At 56.6% G+C, this 20,832-nt stretch overlaps 10 protein-coding genes across 10 annotated transcripts; 6 read left to right on the top strand and 4 right to left on the bottom strand.

Annotated features, from left to right (window-relative positions):
• Nucleotides 1–519: 519 nt before the first annotated feature.
• On the top strand, nt 520–848 carry B0I36DRAFT_32355 (uncharacterized protein). Its single transcript, XM_046153992.1, has one exon. It carries the CDS (start codon nt 569–571, stop codon nt 788–790), a length of 222 nt encoding a protein of 73 aa, XP_046007686.1. The 5' UTR covers nt 520–568; the 3' UTR covers nt 791–848.
• Nucleotides 849–2,365: 1,517 nt separating this feature from the next.
• B0I36DRAFT_334523 (uncharacterized protein) lies at nt 2,366–3,455 on the top strand. Its single transcript, XM_046155358.1, has one exon. It carries the CDS (start codon nt 2,603–2,605, stop codon nt 3,359–3,361), a length of 759 nt encoding a protein of 252 aa, XP_046007685.1. The 5' UTR covers nt 2,366–2,602; the 3' UTR covers nt 3,362–3,455.
• A 26-nt stretch (nt 3,456–3,481) lies between these two features.
• B0I36DRAFT_425131 (acetolactate synthase I/II/III large subunit) lies at nt 3,482–5,479 on the bottom strand (the record flags this gene model as incomplete). The annotated part of the gene is made up of 2 exons (XM_046162311.1): nt 3,482–5,146; nt 5,220–5,479. The coding sequence occupies 2 exons, from the start codon at nt 5,477–5,479 to the stop codon at nt 3,556–3,558; spliced, it is 1,851 nt and encodes a 616-aa protein (XP_046007684.1). The 3' UTR covers nt 3,482–3,555.
• A 558-nt stretch (nt 5,480–6,037) lies between these two features.
• B0I36DRAFT_393977 (threonine dehydrogenase) lies at nt 6,038–7,432 on the top strand (the record flags this gene model as incomplete). The annotated part of the gene is made up of 4 exons (XM_046161483.1): nt 6,038–6,321; nt 6,385–7,082; nt 7,138–7,243; nt 7,302–7,432. Exons 1-4 carry the CDS (start codon nt 6,183–6,185, stop codon nt 7,430–7,432), a joined length of 1,074 nt encoding a protein of 357 aa, XP_046007683.1. The 5' UTR covers nt 6,038–6,182.
• A 110-nt stretch (nt 7,433–7,542) lies between these two features.
• B0I36DRAFT_393966 (hexose transporter) lies at nt 7,543–9,390 on the bottom strand (the record flags this gene model as incomplete). The annotated part of the gene is made up of 4 exons (XM_046161482.1): nt 7,543–7,909; nt 7,977–8,157; nt 8,229–9,213; nt 9,292–9,390. 4 exons carry the CDS (start codon nt 9,388–9,390, stop codon nt 7,654–7,656), a joined length of 1,521 nt encoding a protein of 506 aa, XP_046007682.1. The 3' UTR covers nt 7,543–7,653.
• A 610-nt stretch (nt 9,391–10,000) lies between these two features.
• On the top strand, nt 10,001–11,707 carry B0I36DRAFT_297167 (uncharacterized protein; the record flags this gene model as incomplete). The annotated part of the gene is made up of 3 exons (XM_046151913.1): nt 10,001–11,065; nt 11,123–11,597; nt 11,649–11,707. 2 exons carry the CDS (start codon nt 10,001–10,003, stop codon nt 11,366–11,368), a joined length of 1,311 nt encoding a protein of 436 aa, XP_046007681.1. The 3' UTR covers nt 11,369–11,597; nt 11,649–11,707.
• B0I36DRAFT_367885 (uncharacterized protein) lies at nt 11,384–13,295 on the bottom strand (the record flags this gene model as incomplete). Its single annotated transcript, XM_046159534.1, has 5 exons — nt 11,384–11,597; nt 11,649–12,167; nt 12,245–12,536; nt 12,621–12,642; nt 12,705–13,295. 5 exons carry the CDS (start codon nt 13,293–13,295, stop codon nt 11,384–11,386), a joined length of 1,638 nt encoding a protein of 545 aa, XP_046007680.1.
• A 701-nt stretch (nt 13,296–13,996) lies between these two features.
• Nucleotides 13,997–15,707, top strand: B0I36DRAFT_32328 (uncharacterized protein). The gene is made up of 2 exons (XM_046153947.1): nt 13,997–14,089; nt 14,179–15,707. The coding sequence occupies exons 1-2, from the start codon at nt 14,038–14,040 to the stop codon at nt 15,642–15,644; spliced, it is 1,518 nt and encodes a 505-aa protein (XP_046007679.1). The 5' UTR covers nt 13,997–14,037; the 3' UTR covers nt 15,645–15,707.
• A 406-nt stretch (nt 15,708–16,113) lies between these two features.
• On the top strand, nt 16,114–18,331 carry B0I36DRAFT_297158 (NADP-dependent oxidoreductase domain-containing protein). Its single transcript, XM_046151912.1, has 2 exons — nt 16,114–16,677; nt 16,755–18,331. Exons 1-2 carry the CDS (start codon nt 16,210–16,212, stop codon nt 18,219–18,221), a joined length of 1,935 nt encoding a protein of 644 aa, XP_046007678.1. The 5' UTR covers nt 16,114–16,209; the 3' UTR covers nt 18,222–18,331.
• On the bottom strand, nt 18,317–20,806 carry B0I36DRAFT_393950 (uncharacterized protein; the record flags this gene model as incomplete). Its single annotated transcript, XM_046161481.1, is given in 5 exon segments — nt 18,317–19,107; nt 19,221–19,803; nt 19,816–20,033; nt 20,070–20,445; nt 20,660–20,806. The coding sequence occupies 5 exon segments, from the start codon at nt 20,804–20,806 to the stop codon at nt 18,413–18,415; spliced, it is 2,019 nt and encodes a 672-aa protein (XP_046007677.1). The 3' UTR covers nt 18,317–18,412.
• Nucleotides 20,807–20,832: the final 26 nt, after the last annotated feature.

Here is a 20,832-nt window from a genome sequence, read left to right as displayed (position 1 = left end):
AGCAGCCCCGGACTAAGTAGTCACCGCGGATATCCGGATCGGGTACTCGTTCTCGCATGAGCCCGGTCATCCCAGGCACCCTGACCGTACCCCAGACCCGGGGCAGAGCTGGGGGAAGCTGGAGAAGCCAACCACAAGCACGGGGCGGCCCCCAGCACCCCGCCGTGTGGCACCCACCATCGCCTGCCTTGGGAAATGCGGAAGTATGAAACCCCAACGGGTTAATTCCTCGCCCTCGGCGCGCCGCCAGGGGGCCGGGCCAAGTGGTGCCACCAGCGCCGCGTCCTTTGCTCACCTCGCGGCCGCACACATGGCCAAGACATGTCCTGGACGTGTCTGCTCGTACGGAGACTGGCTGCAGACGGCCCGAATAGCCATGGCAAATGCTTGGCCTCAGCACCCAAGGCTGCCTGGCGCGCAACAAGCTCGTCTTGGAAAGCTTGCACGGTGTTGGCCACCCCTCGGCCCGTCTTGTGCTCGCCTGCGCTGGCTGGGCAGTCAATTGCAAACACCCCCAGAACGGAACCAACAAAATGTCAGCCTGGCTCGTGGCCCGTCATAGTCCCGTATGGAGCGCGAGGCTTATTTGCACCGACTGGCCGGCCACCTGACCACCCTGTGCGGGCACGCTAGCATTGTCGGCCCTTCCCGCTTACGGCTCGATGGAACAACAAAAATGCGCATTGGCGGTCCGGACAACCGCCTCGTGGCCCGGCGCACAGGGACCCCGCCTTGCCCGCAGCCCAATCGTCCAGCTCGGCTACAGTGGCAAACCCCTGCAAACCGCTGACTGGCCCGGGTGAAGCAGCCACGAACAAGCTAAAATGAAAAGGTTGGCTCCTGTCGGGCCATTCTACCTGAATTTGTTGGCTGCGTACCTCGTGTCAACCCAACTTCTGCTCAGCTCGAGTTCAGTGATGGCAGGGATGGGAAATGACACGAAGTAGTGGGTGGTTTGGACGAGAAGGGCTGGAGGAGCCCTTTAAATCCGCGCGAGCATGAAAGCAATGGTCGGTCCTCTGGCGTTTTCTGTTGGCTTATGGAACGACAGCGTAGAAATACAGCGGCACCATAATGTGTCTTAGCCGCTTCATGGTGTAGTCCTCTCCCGCGGGATTCTGCCTAATCTCAAGTGGCTCCACGGTGACTGCACTAGCACAGCGATCGGCTTGCCCAGAGAGAAACGAGATGGCAGTGTGCTTCTCGTCCCTTTCCCTGTCGGCCGAGAAGAGAGATTGGCTGCCCCGATTGGTTGCATCCATCAGCCTCAGTTGCTCGTCTGCCTGGGGGCCGTCTTTGGCTATGGAAACAAGGGTTTTATGCAAGGAACACCGTTTTAATATCTGGAAGCTCACCAGAATGCTGACTGGGCCGGGGGAGGGTGCAGCTACAGCAAATAAGGCTCAGGCACTGGACCCTCGGGTTTGATGACCGTTCATTGGGCGTGGTAATGCTTCTATTTTGCAGGACTCTTTTGTGATCTGTCCGGATTATAATTGGAGATCAAGCAGCATCCCTTAAGTGTAGATGTCCTGCATCCCACGATGTGTGCGAATACTGAAGAAAGCTTAAAGTCGGTTTCCAAGAATATACCCCCACTGCCACCCCCTTCAGAGTGCAAGAGTGCATGCAGAGCGGAGCATTCCTTGCTTACCACATGGGGTGCCCGTCTCTCTCCGTGTTCAGCGGGGAGGGCCCAATGTTTTGGTAAGATCCTCGGCAAGAACATCAATCGCTCGACAGCGTTCGAATCACTCAATGCAAGGCAACTGCTCGTAATTCTTATCGGCTTTTAGAAAATCTCTGCTTGCCTGGTTCCCGCATGCGAAGGCACCTCGTCTCCGTTGTGTGTAACGCATTGAATTTAAGCATGTCGCGAGCCATGGCCGGTAGGCATGGCGCTTAGTCAAGTAAGTGGTCAGGGCCTTGCCAAGCGGGTTCCGCATCTGCCCGGCTTCTGCGCGAGTTCTTGCACGCCTACGTTATGGGGCTCCTCGGCGATAAGCAAGGACTTGGCCAGAGCCTCATGCGTGTATTTCCCCAGGCCTACCTGTGAGCAGCATCTCGAGGAAGTTGCATAGAGTGTGGTATCAAGTATGATATATGCGAAGCCCCTGGAAACTACAGTTCCGCCATGAGCTGCGAGGAACAGCGCGGCACAGCAGCAGCAGACAGACATTGGTGCGTGCATTGGTAATCGCCGATGTCGTCATAGCTGCCATGGCCCAGGCGGGTGGAGGTTCGTCCGAGCCCCGGCTCGGTTCATGGCTCACCACGCCTTATGCCCGATTTAGCACAGTCCATTTCTAAGCCCACAGAATTGGTCAGCGCCGACCAGGGTGCAATTGTCATTCTTGCTTACAACAGCCGACTGGCGATAACTTCGCTGTCGGCTTTTAGAATGGAAGCACGGGGGAATCATATCTCACGCATGCCGAACACGTCTCTTGAGTGTGATATATATCTGTTCCATTTTCTAGTCATTCCGGCTGTATAATGTGTAGAGAATTGCAACCATTTGTAGTTTTACGGATCCTGTTCTTCCTGTGTCGATTTTAGGATTTACATTTCAACTCCAAGATAATCTGTACAACCCCCCAACATGCCTCACGCGGTACACGGACAGCCTGAGTCGCGTCGTCGGGCTTCTGACAAAGCGACGAAAACAACAGCACGCAATAAAAAGACCAACTCATCGCTCCAACAACAATATGAGAATCTCCGCACCATGTTCGACGATTCGCTGCTATCCACATCACTTGCAGCTAGCCTGCGCGCCAAAGTGATCACGTCGCGAAGCCCGATCACGCGTGCAGTCTCGCTCGGGCTGGGCAGCTTCGCAGAGCGGTCCAAGGACCAGCCGAGGCGACTCAAACAACTCGCCATGTTCATGGCCGCAGCGGCCCAGATCAATGCCCTGCAAGCCACAACCGGTGGACCCCAGCTCGAGCTCTTCGCGCAGGACCCGACATTTACAAAGCCAGACATCTCATTCCTCACCTCCCTTGGCATCCGCGTCTTGAAAACACCGTCGCCATCGGAAATGGGCGAGGCCCAGTCATACATCGACCCAAACACGCTTGTGTACAGCCCATTCTTGACAATTGAGGCATACGAAGCGCTCTTGTCTGCATGCAGTGTGAACCTGCTGCTCGGTGACGACTTTCAGGCCCTGAAGCGCAAGTTCGACAAGAACACTAGCGATCATCACCTGGTGGATAGGCTAGGGAAAACACACATGGCGGGCCTAGAGCGCCGCTCTTTAACTGGGAGTGGATTCTGGGATGCCGCAGAAGACCAGCCGTTCCCGATGGCACTCTACTGGAAGCGCGAGGTTGCAGCCAGGACTTCGAAGTTGTAAAGCAGCTGCGTGACCCTGCTTTTCTAATGTCGCATATGATACCCCATGACAGCGTATAGAGCACTATATAGAACTAATACAGCATGAACACCAGACGTTGACAAGATGTTATAATATTGAGCAATGGATATCAAATTTGACATGATGTCCGCAAAGACCGAGGGGTTCTTCTAACCAGCGGGTGGCATCATTCGCTAATCATAACGAGCTCGGGGAATATTGTCATAGTACGGCACAACAACGACCTCCTTCTCCCTACCCGGTGCGGGCATGCCAACCATGCTCTTCGTTGTTTCGGTAACGGGATCTGTGTCCACAATCAGGTTGACCAGGCCAGGCGTGAAGTCGTTGTTCGCCGCCATGTCTTCAACTATCTGTTTGACGGCCGCCTGTACCTCATCGGCCTTGTCAATGCGCACGCCAAGTCCGCCGAATCCCTCGGCGACCTTGTCAAACCTGCACACGGGAGACAAGGAGCTGAGGAGGCGGCCAGGAGTGGACTCGCCATACAGGATATCCTGGCCAGCAATTGACATGCCCCAGCGGTAATTGTTGACGACGACCGTCAAGATCTTCAGTCTGTGCCGAGCGTACGTGTCCAGCTCGGCGATGTGGAACCCGGCACTGCCATCGCCTTGCACATTCACAATGAGCTTGTCTGGGTGTGCGACTGCTGCGCCGAGTGAGTAGCCCCAGCCATTGCCCAGAAAGCCCAAGTATCCCGTGGCGGCCAGAAAGTGAGCTGGTTTTGCACACTCAATCAGATCACCGGCCCAGACGCCGCACTCACCGCCGTCGCCGATAACGATTGGCTCGTGGTCTGCAACTACCTCAAAGACAGCCTTGATGCCGTGGTAGGGGTGCATCCGGTCGCCCGTGTCATCTGGACACCCTTGCTTGGGGTCAGAGCCGTATCGGCGGTGTATGAGGCCTTTGAGTGAGGAAGTCATCTTGATCCAATCCCGGTCGCGACTGGTGGTGAAGGCGGCGTCCAAGGCAACCTTTTTGGCCATCGTGTTCACAAACTCTGACACATCAGATACAATACCGAGATCCACGGGAAGCGTCCTTCCAATCTCGCCACCATCGACGTCCACCTGCACCAGTGTGCAGTCCTTGTGCGGGATAATTGCGCCGTTCCGGCCCCCAAGAAGGAATCCCGTGCGAGCCCCAAGGAGAATGAGCAAGTCAGGGCGCTCTTGCTGGATGTATGGCAGATATGCGAGCCCGGTGGCTGGCCCGCCGCGGAGGGGGTGATTGTGAGGAATGGCGAGCGAGAACTTGGACGACCAGAAGATTGGGGTCTGGGTGGCTTCTGCCAGCTGGAGCAGGATCGGTTGCGATGCCCCGATGCGTCCCGTGTCCGCAGCGCCCGTGCCCGTAATGAATACTGGTCTCTTTGCCGCCTTCCAGAGCCTTGCCAGTTCGTCGACTGACGCCGGAGCAGGTCCTGGCCTTGAAGAGATCTGGCGGTCCAGAGAGCCCCAGGAGATGGCATTAAATCGTGGTGGAGTGAAGAGAATGTCGACAGGAAAGTCGATCAGCACTGGGCCAGGAGCACCAGCGCTTGCGATTCTCCAAGCGTGCGAAACGAGACGAGGAAGCTCCTCAACGACAGTCGCCCGGTGGGCAAACTTGGTCACGGGCCTGGCGAGGACGACTTGGTCGTGGAAGCCTTGCAGTGCGTTGGTCTCGGCGTCGCGCAACGGAGGAGACGACGTCACCACAAAGATGGGAGAGCGATCAGCAAGCGCTGTGGCAAGGCCGGGGTAGCCATTGGCAAAGCTGCAGTTGCTCGTTCGTATTAGCAAGAATACAATGGAGCGACATCCGGTCTGAAGCCTGGGGGATTACTTGCCCGCTGTTGGCCGTGACGAATGCAAGTCCTGTCTTGCCGCTGACCTTGGCATAGCCCTCGGCCGCCTGAACTGCCGCTGTCTCGTGCCTGGTGTCAACAAGTTTGATTCCTACGAATGCGCATCCAGTAAGGAAAGAGTCCAGGTGGCCGCCGTGTAATCCAAAGGCCACCGTTACCCCTAAGTGGGCCAGTGTCTGAGCCACTAGGTCCCCTCCAACAAGCTCTCGCCCTTTTGGATGCTTGAGCTCAAAGGGTGGCATCTTCAATGGATCGCTCATACGCAAGGTCTTTGCTCGGCAGACGAGGAGGTCTGCAAGTAGAGAGGTTGGCCTGTGGAAAGACGATAGAGAATCAGATAGCGTAGTTGTCTGTATAGCAGCTGTTACGCACGCCGTTGGGTTTCACCTTGGTCGCCTCGGCTGAAGAGAGCCCCTGATGAGGTGTAGGGCACCCGAGCAAATTGTCAAGTGCACACAGTCGTCCAGCTGTCCTAGCCTGCCCATGCCGCACAGGCTGTTGGTTGCAGCACCCCTCGAGCCCAGGGGGCCGGGTACTCCTGTGGAGAAACTTCCCCGCGTTTTGATGCACCTGCTCTAATTCGCAGCGAATGAAGAGCAAGATCCCAGCCATGACGCTGTGGGGAAGACTTGCTCCGGTTGCCAGCCTGATCAGTGGCCGAGGCAAAGGATCTCGTCGTAGGACTATCGGATTTCCGTTCCCCTGGTTGGCCGTCGGCTGGGGTGGAGGCGCGGCCGAGTTGACAGCCACCAACCGGGAGGCCCATACGGAAATGCCTATCCGGATAAGAAAACTGTCCATCTACATGTAGGCTATCACGACTTGTGTTGTGCCGTGTCTACATAACCAGGTAGTCACACGCACAACAACGACCACAATCTGAGGGCCATCACTCCAGTCTTCAGCACCGGAAACATACCCTCTGTCATCATTCGGGACTGAAGCATGCGCGCCGCCAGATTCCATGATACCCGGGATGTGCGGGTAGAGGATATAGAGGCTCCCGTTCAGACCGGAGACAAAGTTCTGGTCCAGGTGGAATGGTGTGGCATCTGCGGCAGTGACCTCCACGAATATACTCACGGTTTGTCTCGATGACCCCGAAAAGCTGTGGAGACCAACTGACGAGGCTGACTCTCCCTTGCAGGCCCTTTTGGGACGTCAACAAAAGAGCGAGGACCACATCCGCTCACCGGCGATCCTGGCCCGGTTGTCCTAGGGCACGAGTTCACTGGGCGCATTGCACATACCCAGGCCGGCTCCCAACTTGAAGAAGGCCAGCTTGTCGTTGTCGATCCACGCATCCACTGTTCCGATTGCCGGGCATGCAACGAGGACGCCGGACAGTGCTGCCGGATGCCTGGATTCCTTGGCTTCTCTGGGGGCGGCGGCGGGTTGTCTGAAATTGTGGCCGTTGATCCCAAAAAGGTCCATGTTCTCCCGGATGGCACAGATCTGGCTGCCGCCGCCCTCATAGAGCCTCTTGCGGTAGCCTGGCACGCTGTCCGGAGGCTTGGGCCGGCAGACTTCGCCGGGCTTCCTGTGCTCGTGCTCGGTGGTGGGCCGGTGGGCGTGGCGGTTGTCTTCGTACTCAGAGCCCTAGGGGCAGACAAGATTATTCTTTCTGAACCAACAGCTGCCCGCCGCGTATTCTTCGAGCCCTTGGTCCTCGACAGCATTAATCCGCTTGAAGTGGATGTTACCAAGCGGGTGCGGGAGCTGACAGGTAGGGATGGCGTAGACTTTGTGGTTGATTGTGCTGGCGCAGAACGAGGGTTCATCGTGGGTTGCGAGAGCCTACGATATCGCGGCGTGTATGCAAATTTGGCACTGCCAAAGACCGACGTAAGACGTTCTGGCATTGCTGGATGCGAGAATCTCTACTGACCACCCAGTGTAGCTTGCACTCCCGAGCCTTGCATTTATTCTCAAGGAGTTGACGTATCGAGCGTTCCTGGCATACGGTGAGAAGGACTTTGCAGAGACGGTAGCTGCATTCACAGCAGGCGAGTGCTCAACCGTATCGAACACGTAACGTCAGACTCTAACAGGTTTCTTATTCAGGTCGCTTCAAGGGGGTCGAGAAGATGATAACCAGTCGTCTATCTTTGGACGAGATTGTGGACAAAGGATTTGAGGTGCTGATTGGCGATTCACAAGACGAAATCAAGATTCTTGCTTCTCCCAAGAGATAGCCAGCTGTAATCAACAGCAAACCACTCTTGTCGAGCGCAACTTGATATTTCCTACGCACTTAGATCGACGCAGAGAAAGGCGAACAGCAATTGAATACGCAGCCATTACTCCTCAATAAATCTTGGGCAAACGAAAGACAACGAGAAAGCGAAAGTGAGCTTCAACCGTACTTCAAGCGTGGTTGGTAACCATGCCTTCATCGGCGCACCACACCGCAATCTTACTTGGGACCCGTGGTCACTGATGATCCATTCTTGTCTGAAGTGGTTTCAGCCACGGCCGTCTCAGCAAGTGCAGCCTCTATGAGCTTCGGACCATCGAAAAGCACGGCAATTTCCTCCAACTTGAGCTTCTTGGTTTCAGGAAAGTAGAAGAAAATGATCAAGGTGAAGACGACGTTCCACGAAGCGTTGATCAGGTAGAACTTCCAGCCAAGGTCGGCCATTGCAAAGGCCATCGCGAAAGAGAAGCACAACCTGGATAGCAGATGTATCAGCAACACAAGAAAATGATCATTCATGATGAGGACGGAATCAGCCTTACCCAAATCCACTGTCAAAGAACCTGAAGACCGCGATTCCTGCAGCACGAACTTTGAATGGAGAAATCTCTGTGGGGTACAGAGACGTCATTGGTGTGATCGCGAACGAGTAAAAGCCCTGGAAGAGGAAGATCACGAAGATGGTGCCGTAGATTGCCGACTGGTTGTCGCTCATGCCGTAAGCTGCAGCGAGTATGTCAGTGCCTGGACAACGATATGAATCGAGAAATACTCGTTGCCTTGGATGGACTTACTCTTGATCAGACCACCCGTGATGTACAGGGTGACAATCATGCCCACCATGGCCAGCAGGGTCTGGATGCGTCGGCCAATCACATCGAGCATAAAACTGCCGATCACGGCGACGAGGAAGCACCAGCAATTCAGCCCGACGCTGATCTGCAGCTTGGTGTTGGTGTCGTGGATGCCAGCCTGGTCCAGAATGTCGTTGAGGTAGAAGGAGATGACGAAATTGCCCAGCGTCGAGATCATGCTGCCGAAAACGATCAAGATCAGCAGCCTCTTCCGGTTCCCGGGAGTGGAAACAAGCTCCTTCCAGGGGTTCCCTGGCATTTCCTCCTCCTCCTTTGCCATGATAGCCTTGATCTCGTAGACAGCACTTGCTCCATCGTCGGCGGCTCCACCATACTGCTTGCCGACCTGCATCAACGCCAAGACCTCTTGTGCATACTCGTCCTGGCCCTTGGAGATGAGCCAGCGAGGAGACTCGGGCACGAAAGGAAGCAGCGCCAGGGACAAAAGGCTCGGGAGAACCTGCAGCAGAGATGGCAGCCGCCAAGCCCACGTGCTCGTGATGTTTTGGCTGCCGTAATTGACAATAGACGAAGACAAGCTGCCGACGTAGAAGCATGAGAAGAAGAGACCCAGGATCCTGCCGCGCAGCTGGGCTGGCAAAAGCTCGCCAAGGAGAAGCGGTGCGGCGATATTGCTCAAAGCCGTGCCCAGACCGACAATGATGCGTGCAACGACAAACATGGCAATGTTCTGCGCGCCGGCCTGCAGCGCAATGCCAAGAAACGCGATGAGGCAGGCCCCCAGAATACTGTTTTTGCGACCGAAGCGATCTGGCAGCGGCTGCATGAGGAAGGCGCCCAGGATGCTGCCTAGCCAGCTGGCGGCATTATTGAGGCCGATCGTCGCTGTAGTGAGTTGGAAGTATTCCGTGTAAGAGGGGAGAATGAGCAGGCCGTTCATGACAGACGCATCATAGCCCAGCGTCTGGATTCACAAGACAAGGAAATGTCAGCAACTGTTTACCGCTCGTGAGTAGTATACCAGGGTTTAGGCTTGACTAACTGCTGAATTGACGACCGCAACGGCGACGAGCAGAACCGTGAGCAGCTTTGTGTTTGAGGGTACCAGCTTGGAAACATACCGACGCTCGACCGGCGCCATGTCGGCGGCTGGAGAAAATATTACCGGAAGACGGAGACGTGCAAAGTCGGGACGACCTGAAGACGAGGGGTTTCGTGGTCTCGAGACATGTGCAACGCACTCCTAACCAGTGGATATATAGCCATGTGGTCCTGAGAAGCACCCCCTGCCCACCGAATCCACAGTCGCCAGCGGCACTGCCTTTTCCTGTCGGACCCTGGAAGCCGGCGTGTTGGAGGCCGGGTGAGCTCGGCTGAGATTTGCTCAGCGGTCTACGTTATCATATGGAGTTGAAGGGGGTAATCAGAGGACGCTAACTGGCTGATTCGCAAAGATGGAGATTAGAACAAGGATAAGGCTGCGGGCCAGGTGGATCCTACAGATTCCACAATCTGAACTCCCCCGAGCTCGCCCGGGATCGGGCCAGTTGCCGACGGAATGGTTTTGGCTGCAGGAACCTTTTGGGGATCTATTACGATTGGCCTGCTTGCGAACTTTTAATGACGACCTGTCTTGATGGTGGCTTCGTAGACTAGTCACCACTCTTATCGTCTTGACTGCAAAAGTAGCACAAAGACAACCTCCGACTTTTCTCATTCCACCTGCCAGAGCGATCCCGGACCTACAAGCTATGCCAGGCAAACTTCATGACTGGCCTGCCTGGCGTGAGTTTGGCTCAAAGCTGGCCAGCGAGGCAATCGACGACGATTTCGTCAAAGCAAAACAAGACGTGATCCGCGAGTATGGCGAAGACAAACTACGATCGAGCTGGCTCGCCGTCTGCAAAGAGCTACAAAAAGTGACGGAGGACATTGCCAGCAAGAGGAACGACATTGTACCAATTCTCGATGCAGACGAGTTGCTGAGCAAGGGCTTCCGCGAGTCAGACGTCGCTACCATCAGGCAGACCGGTTGCTTTATTGTCCGTGGTGTGATCCCTGAAGACGACGCTCGCAGGCTATATCAAGACCTCCAGGACTATGTCAGGGACAACAAGGCGCATGTCCGTGGCTGGCCTGCCGAGAGCCCGTCCATGCTCATGTTGTACGACTCGCCCACACAGAACGCCATCCGCTCGCATCCAAAACACATGGAACTCCAACAAATGGTCAACAGCTTGTGGCACGACGAGACAGGACAGACTTCTTCGCAGCCGCTCATATATCTTGATGGCGCGCGAGACCGGGAGCCTGGTCAGCCATTCCTCGGCCTCGGGCCGCACATTGATGCTGGCAGTCTCTGCCGCTGGGCCGACCCAAAGTATCGGCGCGTCTATGATGCCGTTTTCTCTGGTCGTGCTCTTGAGCACGATGCCTGGGATCTCGGGGTGCGCAAGGACGCCGACCAGGACCTTTTCAAAGGCCCTGCGCACTCGACTGTGCTCCGCTCGTTCCAGGGCTGGACCGCGCTCACGCGAGCAGCACCGAAAGAAGGAACACTGCTTCTCTACCCGAACCTCTTGACCACGATTGCCTATGTCCTCTTGCGACCATTCTTTCGCCCTCCAACTGATCCCGACTCTGATGTCATGGATCCTGAAACATGGATGTTTGACGAAAGCGGCTGGTTCCCTGGGACCTTCAAGCCCGAGAGTCAGTACATGAGTCGGACCTCTCACCCACACCTGCGGCTCGAGGACTGTCTTGTTCATATCCCGGTTATGGAACCTGGAGATACAGTCTGGTGGCATTGTGATGTAGGTATTCCCGCCCTGATAATGATGGAGTGTCGAAGCCGCTGACCAAGAAATCAGGTATGTCACGCTGTTGATCCAGTGCATGAAGGCAAGGAGAACGCCGCCGTAGTCTACGTCGGCGCGTGCCCAAGCACACCAATCAACCACAAATACATTAAATCCCAGCTTGAGGCAACGCTAGCTGGTCGACCTCCCCCGGACCAGGACGACGGAACAGGAGTCAGCGAGGCGACATTCAAGGGTTACAGGGGCCACGAAGGACTGAATGAACTGGCGAGAAGAGCTTTCGGCTATAACCTGTAGATCAGACTAGTGTAGCTAGGGTTGTGGTATGCCACCGCCGCCGAGGAGCTGTCTCAGTATGTCTGCGGCCTTGCCAGCCATCACGTTACGTGCCCTGACGCTGTCCAAGAACTTGATCCCTTGGAGTATATCCTCTTTTTCTGTCGTTAATGTACTCAGATTTGCGGTAGATGCCTTCATATCGCTGATGATGAACACCGCCGCGAGGTAAACGTGCCATGCGAGCGCCCTATTGATAGTTAGCAAACCTTCCGTCTCTCCGGGATGGGAATCCTTGTACCATTGGCTCCGCTTTGCGGCCGATTGCTCCCAATTCTGACTTATCCAAATGATTTCTTTGGCCGCACCGAGACAGATCTGCCGAGCCCAACCATAATGAGATGGATTCGCTTGCCAATCATTCTGTAGAATGCGGCTGATCTCCAGGCGGTGATGGAGTAGCACCAAGGTGACATCGACTCTCTGCCAGCGGATCCAAGGATAACGACGGCTCAGGTCTTCCTCTTGCCGCTTGGCAAGTCCATCTGGCGAGAGGTGTTGTGGCAGTGTGTGAATAACCCCAGCAAGCTCTTCGTCGGCTTTCCGCACCAGCACATCACGGGCTACCGTGGGGTCGCGTAGGGATCGTCTGAAGCGGTTATACACAATGCTAGTCTTTGCCATGAAGACATGATACTGGACAGGGTGTATTTCCAGGCCAGGAGGGCCGTCTCGTACCATGTGTGACGAATCCACCACCGGGAGTAGGATGTCAAAGTCATCTTCTGTCAGTTGCGAGGGGGGATGAGGTCCAGAAAGCCTGCAGGACCGGTATGTCAGCACTACGACCAATGAGCCCTCGAATTGAATCCGCCATGTACTCCATGGGCCTCATACCATTCGCAAATCACGAGTGTCCACCATAGTCGGCGACGAGCCTCTTTGCCTAGGGCCGTGAGCTGGGACTCATCCATGGGGTTCTCCCTGTCCAGACCAAGACTTCGTGCAACAGTGAGGGCACATGATCGCATGATGAAGCTGAGCTTATGGTCCCCAAAGATTGAGAATGAGATCTCGAGGATGGCGATAGTCTGGCAAGTCTCCAGTCGTGGCCGCTTCATGAACTCGGCTCGATCAAGAAAGAAAAGCGCTGCGTCGTACCAGTTGCGCTGTAGCCGGTGGTGGTCATCTTGGGTCTATGGTTAGTAATGAATAACAATCACTCGGGAGTGGGACTTGCTCAGTGGAAGGTTGAGTCGCTCAGCTTCGTCACCGTCCATGGTGAGTATGGATGCCTGAACACAGTCAGCATGTCTCTTGCCTCCACATGGTTCGGGGACAGCTGAGGGTGGCGCACTGTCAGGATACTGAAATAGATGGCAAGCCATGCAGCGTCCATGTCTGCCAGAGACACGCCGGCATCAAGCGCATCCATGAAGAGAGTATGCTGCTCCTCGAAAGCTGGATATTCGACGGCATAGTGCACCCAAGAGTTCCATTGCTTGTCGTACGTGACCATGCCGTTGCTGCAGACGCGACTCGGAAGAATGACGGAGCCGATGGTAAAGGCATGCCTCTGTACTTTAGGGGCACCCTGGACACTGAAGAGGAGCTGCTCATATTCGTTGTACTCCTCGTAAGGCAGTGTAAGACGCGGCGCTTGAGTAGTTGCGACCGTGGCCGAGTCTCTCCTTGCAAGAAGCTCTCGAAGACGTTCGTTCTCTTGCTTCAACTCATCGTACGAAGGCCTGCCGTCCACGTCTCTGCCGGTGGTCACTTCACCGCGGACGATGACGGTCTCGCGGACACAAGCATCGGCGTGCCCCCTCTTGGTGCAAGGGAGGCAGGGCACAGCCTTATCGCAGCGGATCTTCCTTGACGCGCAAGACCTGCAAGACCGGGGGGCGCGCTGTGTGCTTCGGAGGGTGGTCTCTGAGTCTCGCAGCATTGCCTCGTCGGGAGGTGGGGGCGCCGGTTGCTCCTCAAGGTTTGCGGGTTGTGGACTGCATGTGTGCCATTCGTTGCGGAGGAGTGACAACGGTCAAACGTCCACCTCCAGCCAGCCCCCCTGCCGATGATGTTTGGCCTGGAGGGTATGACTCCACCGAAACCTTTCTCGTGCGACCCACCTAGTCCGATTCGGTCCGCCCACTGATGATAGCGACACAGGCTTGTGCGCTGAGCCACGGCCCCGTTCAGTGACATTATAAACAAAAGCAGCAGTAGGATCGGGGCCGAGCAGTCTAGGGTTGTGAGCCGCTCTCGGCCTTGTCAATATGAGCATGTCAAGCATGGAAGCATAGAAGCAAGGTGGGAGTTGTTTTGCATATTAATGGGTTTTAAGGTTCGAGGGGAGGGGTGGAGCCGGACAAGAGTGTCGACACCATCACCCGATTAATTCACGCACGGCGCGAGTCGTATGCACCGGTGTAACTCTGCAACGCAAGGCAATCGTTTCAACGTGGCGGCAACGGCTAAAACTTTCCAGTGCTAGCGTGGGGACAGGAGGTACGTGGCCGCTGGTTTGCGCGTGTTGACTCGCCCCCTCTAGCGCCAGTCGTTTTGAGTGATCTCTACCCGTGCTCTGTCCCCGTTACTGTGCCCCCGACCACCTTGCATAGCACCGCCCCTGACCTGACACCCGTGACTATCGATGATGACTCCTTATCCGCCTGCAACGTAACAGCACTATGAGACCAGTGAGTCGGGCACGGTTGAGAACAAAGACAGGCTGTCTTACATGTGAGGTTCCTCGATCAACTGCAATTCAGAGTCCACTACGGGGATTGCCTACCCCTGCCATACTTCAGAACTGACACGTGAGTGCCCAGGTCGACAACGCAAGAAGAAATGCGATGAGACGACCCCAGTCTGCGGAGAATGCATCCGAAACCGCCGTAGCTGTCAATGGCCCGGCTCTAGGGAACTCGTCGACCGTCGGTTTGCAGTACATGAGGCGTCCAGATACTGGGCAGCTTCAGCTGAACTAGGTCATGCCAAGACATCTCCGCTCGTGTCGATCTCGACTTTACTGGCAGAGTCGGGGGCGGCCCATGCTCTCACGTCGCGAGAGATGCCGGTTGTGCTAGCTCGACACTTCCTCGACCGCTATTTCGACCTGATACTGCTACCGACTTGCCATAGGAGCTTCCGCGACGACTGGCTCGTTGGGATCAAGCAGCTCATGCACACACACGAGTGCCTTTTCTACTCAGTACTGGCGTGCTCCGCCTCCCACATCTACCTTTTGGACAACAACACGCCAACCCAGAGCCTCGCCCTCAGGTACTATACTAAGGCTACCGGCGCCCTTTCCGCACGCCTTAAGGGCAGTCCACACCCAGAGGATGACGATGGGCTGCTCATGTCTGTCATGTTGTTGTACCTGCACGGAGTAAGTGATCTTGACAAGAGGCCATGGCCATTCAGCCACACTGACAAGCTCCTCCAGTGCATCGGCCTGGGGACTTATGTAGACATTCCCATCCATGTCAACGCAGCCGTACGTATTCTGAGGGCGCGAATCCTCGACCGTCGTGGCAGAATCACCTCGCTGTTCGACAGGGTCGCCATCGAGAGCGTCCTCTTTCAGATATTTCTGTTGATGACAGGGCTCTGGAGCCAGCCGCCCCAGGTAGACTGTGCCATTGATGCTACGTTCTGGGGTCGTGCAGAAGATGTACTGAAGAAATGCGACTTGTTTCCCGGGGCCGAGGCGGCAGAGAGCCTCAACAGCCCTGTCCTCGGGGTATCCGCCTCACTGCTCACCCTGTCTACCTTGCTGCGGCAGCAATTTGGACGTCACGCACTGGCAGATGCTGAGACGATGAGACGTGCCCGTGACGAGGTGGAAGACTGGGAGCGCACTCTCCTCCTTCCGGACGACCCGTGTCCAGCAGCTCCCCTGACTGGGACATGCAATGACCACATCTACAAGGATGTGAAGCTGCTATACTCCATCACCGTCTCGCTCCTATTTCGGCAGCTGTCTCGCCGCAATCAGGCGTGCAGCCCATCACCGTTGCCTGAGCCTGGGAGTTCATGGCAGGTAAGGAAAGCAATTAGCATTATTCAGCGGCACAAGGGGGACGTCGCGTGGACGAGGTGTTTTGTCGGGAACTGGCCAGTCTATACGCTTGGCTTTCTCACAGAGGCTCCAGAGGATCAGCAGATCATCCGGGATGATTTGCAGGAGCGTCTAGAAGCCACGGGCTTTGCGCAGATTCCACGGTTCCAGGCAGACCTTGAAGAAACATGGTCGCAACGGAGGAATGGCGAGATATCCGTATCGTTTTGACTCCAGAAAGCAATATTAAAGAGTGATGAAAAAAAAAAAATTCTCCATGGGAGCATTCAGCCCTATTTTCTTTTGTCTATTTTAATATCGACTAAGAGTGATGACTTTCGCGCAAGGCTTCATTTTCAGCACTTTCAGGTATATACTGGGAAGCACTGTCGTGAGCAAATTAGCAACGAGAACAGCCAGAAATACTCGGAGCATGAGTAGGAAACTTGTCCTGACTACTTTGCGTGCCCTCTGTACGCCAGACCGGCCCACAGCAGGGATCTCCGCACCCTGTTACCCCGCATCGGAGGCCGTGGCCCGGTACGGCGGAGACTCCTCCGATGTGAACAAAGAGCCGGCTTTTAGTGTCATGAAAGTCGGGGTCGGGGTAGCGAGCCACTGACTCGGCGGCGGCAGGCCCCAAGGGGTGTGATGCACGAGCACGGCCGGCACACCAGTGTTGGGGCAGCAAAAGCACACACTATATTGTTGCCAAGCTGGATGGCCTTTGTGGCTTCCCGTCCTATTCCCCAGCGCGACGTGTACACCTTCCAAGACGCCATCACCGCTTGTCATCATGCACAAGGGCTCTCATACCGTCATGGACGACTCTCCTGCTGTTCCTGCGGGCGTATGGTGTCCCGTGGTGACGCTGTACAAGGACTCGCCGCGACAGGAGCTCGACCTCGAAGCCATGCACACGTACTTTACGCACCTGATATCCAGCGGCGTCAACGGCCTCGTGCTGCAGGGCTCGACGGCAGAAGCCGCTCTCCTACTGCCCGAAGAGCGAGTGGCCATCACTCGCACCGCACGCAAGGCCGCAGCCGACCTCGGGGTCCCCAAGTTCCCACTCGCCGCCGGCGTCAGCGGCCAGTCGACTGTCGAGACATTCAGGCTCCTTGACGACGCGACTGAGGCAGGCGCCGACTTTGGGCTGCTTCTGCCGCCGAGCTACTGGCCCAAGGCTATCACCAACAAGGACATTGTCCAGTTCTACAGAGAGGTTGCAGACCATAGCCACATCCCCATAATTGTGTACAACGTAGGCTCTCCTTCTCCTTACTTTTATCTTCATTTTTCGAGACAACCTTAGTGCTGACTTATGCTGCCTCGCTATAGTTCCCCGGTGTCACCGCTGGTATCGACCTCGGCGTGGACGTGCTCTCAGAGCTGGCGGTGCACCCCAATATCGCGGGCGTCAAGCTGACATGCGCCAACGCGGGCAAGGTGTCGTGCCTGACGGCGCGCTTCCGGCCATCACAGTTTGCCGTCTTCTCGGGACAATCCGACTGGCTGCTGCCGTGCCTCGTCGCGGGAGGCGTGGGGTGCGTGACGGGTATTGGCAATGTGTTTCCCCGTGCCGTTGCCGAGCTGTACGCGTTGTGGCAGGCTGGGCGTACTGCCGAGGCCCGTGACCTGCAGGGCAAGGTCGCCCTGGCCGAGCTCGCGTGCAAGAAGGGTCTCGCTGCCACAAAATGCGGCGCCGCACACTTCATCGGCCGCCGCCTCGGGCTGACGGCGCCGGCCACCTTCTACCCGCGCAAGCCCTACAGTCCGGCCTCGGCCGACCTGCAGGCTGCCACTCTAGGCATGATGGGTGTCCTTGAATTATTCGACCTTGCCCTGCCACGCCAGATTAACTCCTCCGTGCCGAAGGCGTCGTCGTCGTCGTCGAAGCCCAGAACTCACTTCACACTCAACACGGGTGCCGAGATTCCCGCTGTGGGCTTTGGCACGTGGAAGGCAGCGCCTGGTAGTGCGGCGACAGCAGTGGGGGCTGCTTTCGAGGCCGGCTACCGACACTTTGACTGCGCACCGCTCTACGGCAACGAGGCCGAGATCGGAGACGTTTTCCGGGCGGCGGCGGTACCACGGGCTGAGTATTTCGTGACGACAAAGCTGTGGTCGTCGGATCACCGGCGGGCGTCGGCCGCGCTCGACACCTCACTAAGGGACCTGGGCCTCGACTATGTCGACCTGTGGCTGATGCACTGGCCGGTGACGCTGCCGCCCGGAGCCGAGTATGGCAAGGAGGACCGGACGGTGCACGACCCGGACTGGGACTTCTGCGACACATGGCGCGAGATGGAGCGCATCTTGAAGGACGGGTCGGGCCGGGTGCGCGCCATCGGCGTGGCCAACTTCTCGACCGTCAACCTCGAGAAGCTGCTGGCCTCGAACCCGGCCGTCGTGCCCGCCGTCAACCAAACAGAACTACAACCCCTGCTGCCCCAGGCCAAGCTGCACCGCTTCTGCGCAGACCGCGGTATTCACCAGACCGCCTTTGGGCCGCTCGGCGGCACGGGGAGCACCCTGCACGACGAGCCTGCCATTGTGGATATTGCCCGTGCTCGCGGCGTGTCGACGGGCAATGTCATGCTCAGCTGGGGTCTGGCCAAGGGCTGGAGTGTCATTCCCAAGAGCGTCACACCCGCCCGCATCACCGCCAATCTCCGCGACAACTTTGTTCTGACAGACGATGAGATGAAGCGCATCGATGAGCTGGTCGTGGCGGGGGCCAAGCGTTTTAATCGGCCAAACTGGGGCACCACAGTCTTTCATGATGATGCCGACGATGTAAAATAGAACGAAAGGGTTGCTCGGACTTGGGACGGGCCTAGAGGTGACTGTCTGGTCTAGTTTTGCTAGCAAAAGCAAAGTCAGAAAGTTGATAAAATTTCAGTAGAATGCTTCCATTCAGTCTATCTGATGCTGGTGATTGTACTGACGCGGACTTCTTATCTGTCCCTGGCAAGCACCACTTCAAACATCCTGCACTAAGACCCAGGCCCGAAATGGGAATGTGCGTCGGGAAACACCATGCCAAACCCGCTGAAATCGGTAAACAGAAAGTCCTCTGATGACGACCCGCCCATCGCCCCAAGGTCAAACGACGACATCGTCATGCCCTCTGCCATGGCATCCCGGGGTCCCCCATCTCTGGCGCCGGCCTCGAGCTCCAGCATGAGGGATGCGTAGTCCGGGTTCTGGAACGGACTGCCCGTGAATATCGACTCGAGCCCCAGGACGGCGGTACACTCATTCATCCTGCGTGAGAGTCCGGCCACTGCACGGGCAATGGGGTGCTGGGGCATGGCGGGCGTGCGCGCAAAAAGTGCCAGCACGGCGGCGACGCGCTTCAGGTCCTCGTCCAAGACCTCGGGCGCGATCCCGAGCTGCTCGCGGTGCTTCTTGATGACCACCTCAAGCAGGAAGTGACCCGCAAACGAGATCATGACGTGGAAGTAGGGAGGCATACCCAGGATGTTTGTCCGGAAGGCCTCGTTCTCGAGCACCACAGCGAAGATGGCGACCGCAGCCTCATGCGCCGTCGCCGCCTGCCCGATGAAGTGGCCCGGAATCGGACCCTCGCCAAGACCCCGGAAGACGTGGTGTGTCAGATAGAGTCGGGCGTACTGGTGGTGCATCTTGAGACCCGCCAAGGGGAATGTGCCGATGTACTGATCGTCTTCTTTTGTTCGTGAAAGGAGGAGAAAACCAGGGATGTTAGCATGTGAACTTTGGGTCGCGACGAAAAGCAATGCTTATCATCGTGAAGCTTGCGGAGAGGGTTGTATAACCTACTTAGTGATGGTGCAAACCTCTCATACCACTGGTCGAGCTCGTGTGCAAAGTGGGCGAACTGAACGCTGAAGCTCTTGGGAATCGGCCTGCTCTGCTCGCATCCTATGGTATCTCGTATGTGGCCCATGATGACGAGCAACGAGACCTGTGATAGCAGGCGGACATCTTGATACGTAGCCCCAGTAACGCTCTTGTCAGCCAAGAACAGATCCCTCTGCTCAATGGCGTCCTTTTCCTGCCGTATCACCGAGTCCCGGTTGTGGAGAATGGTAAGGTGTCGGTCTGAGATGAACAGTAGATACCAGAGGCGAACTTTGTCCCTCGCATCCTCCTTGGCCTTGTCCGAGACACCTGTATCGACCGCTGCTATGGAAGAGGAAGGGGAAGTAGAAAGCTCCGCCGGCGAAGCTGCCACCAAGAGCTGAAAATGATCATGAAGGCGGCAATCGGCGGCTCTGCGTATCGCATCGCTCAAGAGGATCCTAGACGCGTCAAGCAGCCAGAACGATCCGATACACAGCGCTCGAACGTACTCGACCCCTCTCTTCTCGAACAGGGATGCGGAAACGAGAGCCCGGTACTCCTTGTAACATACCGCAAACACGTCCTTGTGGTCCACGTCGTGGAAGGCTGATACGGCACACATGGCGGCCAGGAGTGTGGGTGACGCTTTTCGCACTTCAGTCGCATCGCGGTATTTCCGAGCGATTCCATATAGAAAGCGATCAAAATGCACCAGGTAACGTTGTACAAGGAGGTCAGCGAGATCGAAGGCGATGAGACCTTTGCTGATGAGGTCTGGTCTCTCGCTCTCTCTCCTCCTCCGCGGCCTCTCCATTATTGTCTTACCTCCTCCGTTGGACAGAGACGCATCATGCTGTTGCAAACGTCCGCCGCTCAGGTACGGTTCTATGGGCGCCTGTAACGTCGAAGGCGAAGCAGGGGCCGACAACTCGTAGACCTCGGCGTCGTCAGCAGCGTTGGCAGACTGCCCCGAGTTGCAGTGATCAGCGCTCTCCTGCAACGACTTCAACGGCTGAGGAGGCTCGATCTCCAGTCGGCAGCAGACCGTTTGTAGAATGTTGAAGATACTGGCAACGTCCTCGCCCAGAAGCCCGATTTGCCTGCTACGCATTAGTGTCTGGAGGATGTGCAGGCCGCAAAAGAAAAAGCTGATGTGGCGCGGTAAGGCAATGGATTGGACGAATGGAGAGACTTTGCGAACCTGTGATCTACAGTCGAATTCCGCAATGTCGCCGTGTGTAACACGCATGTAAGGTCTCGCCGTTGACAGCGAGAGCAAGGAGGCCCTACGCTGGGCATGTCGCATTTGATCTGCAAAGGCAAACGTCAGGCTCGGTGTTTACGCGATTTGGGGGATGCGCGCCTAGCCTGAAGTGATACAAGCAAGTGCCAGGAGGCAGACAAGACATACGCACCTTTTGCTTGCGGCAGGCGGTGCACGCTGCCGTCATCTTCTTCTTGGGGTCGGGGCCTTCGTCGGCAAGGGGAGCAGGCCCGATGACTTCGGGGGTCCTGCCGAGATGCGCGGCATCGTCTCTCCTCCTCTTCAGGGAAGAATACATGATCTCATCGGATGTGGCGACACGCT

The sequence above is a fragment of the Microdochium trichocladiopsis genome, assembly GCF_020744255.1.
Source record: "Microdochium trichocladiopsis strain MPI-CAGE-CH-0230 chromosome Unknown B0I36scaffold_10, whole genome shotgun sequence".
Lineage (NCBI taxonomy): Eukaryota > Fungi > Ascomycota > Sordariomycetes > Xylariales > Microdochiaceae > Microdochium > Microdochium trichocladiopsis.
Note: the sequence above shows the minus strand (reverse complement) of the source record. Positions and strands in the feature narration are given on the sequence as shown.

Bases quoted from the DNA above. Each gene is read 5' to 3' on its own strand.
- B0I36DRAFT_334523 (XM_046155358.1), top strand. From the start codon at position 2,603: ATGCCTCACGCGGTACACGGACAGCCTGAGTCGCGTCGTCGGGCTTCT.
- B0I36DRAFT_32328 (XM_046153947.1), top strand. From the start codon at position 14,038: ATGAGACCAGTGAGTCGGGCACGGTTGAGAACAAAGACAGGCTGTCTT. The intron at 14,090-14,178 runs GTGAGGTTCCTC...GTGAGTGCCCAG, and splicing joins AAAGACAGGCTGTCTTACAT to GTCGACAACGCAAGAAGAAA.
- B0I36DRAFT_297158 (XM_046151912.1), top strand. From the start codon at position 16,210: ATGCACAAGGGCTCTCATACCGTCATGGACGACTCTCCTGCTGTTCCT. The intron at 16,678-16,754 runs GTAGGCTCTCCT...GCCTCGCTATAG, and splicing joins TCCCCATAATTGTGTACAAC to TTCCCCGGTGTCACCGCTGG.
- B0I36DRAFT_32355 (XM_046153992.1), top strand. From the start codon at position 569: ATGGAGCGCGAGGCTTATTTGCACCGACTGGCCGGCCACCTGACCACC.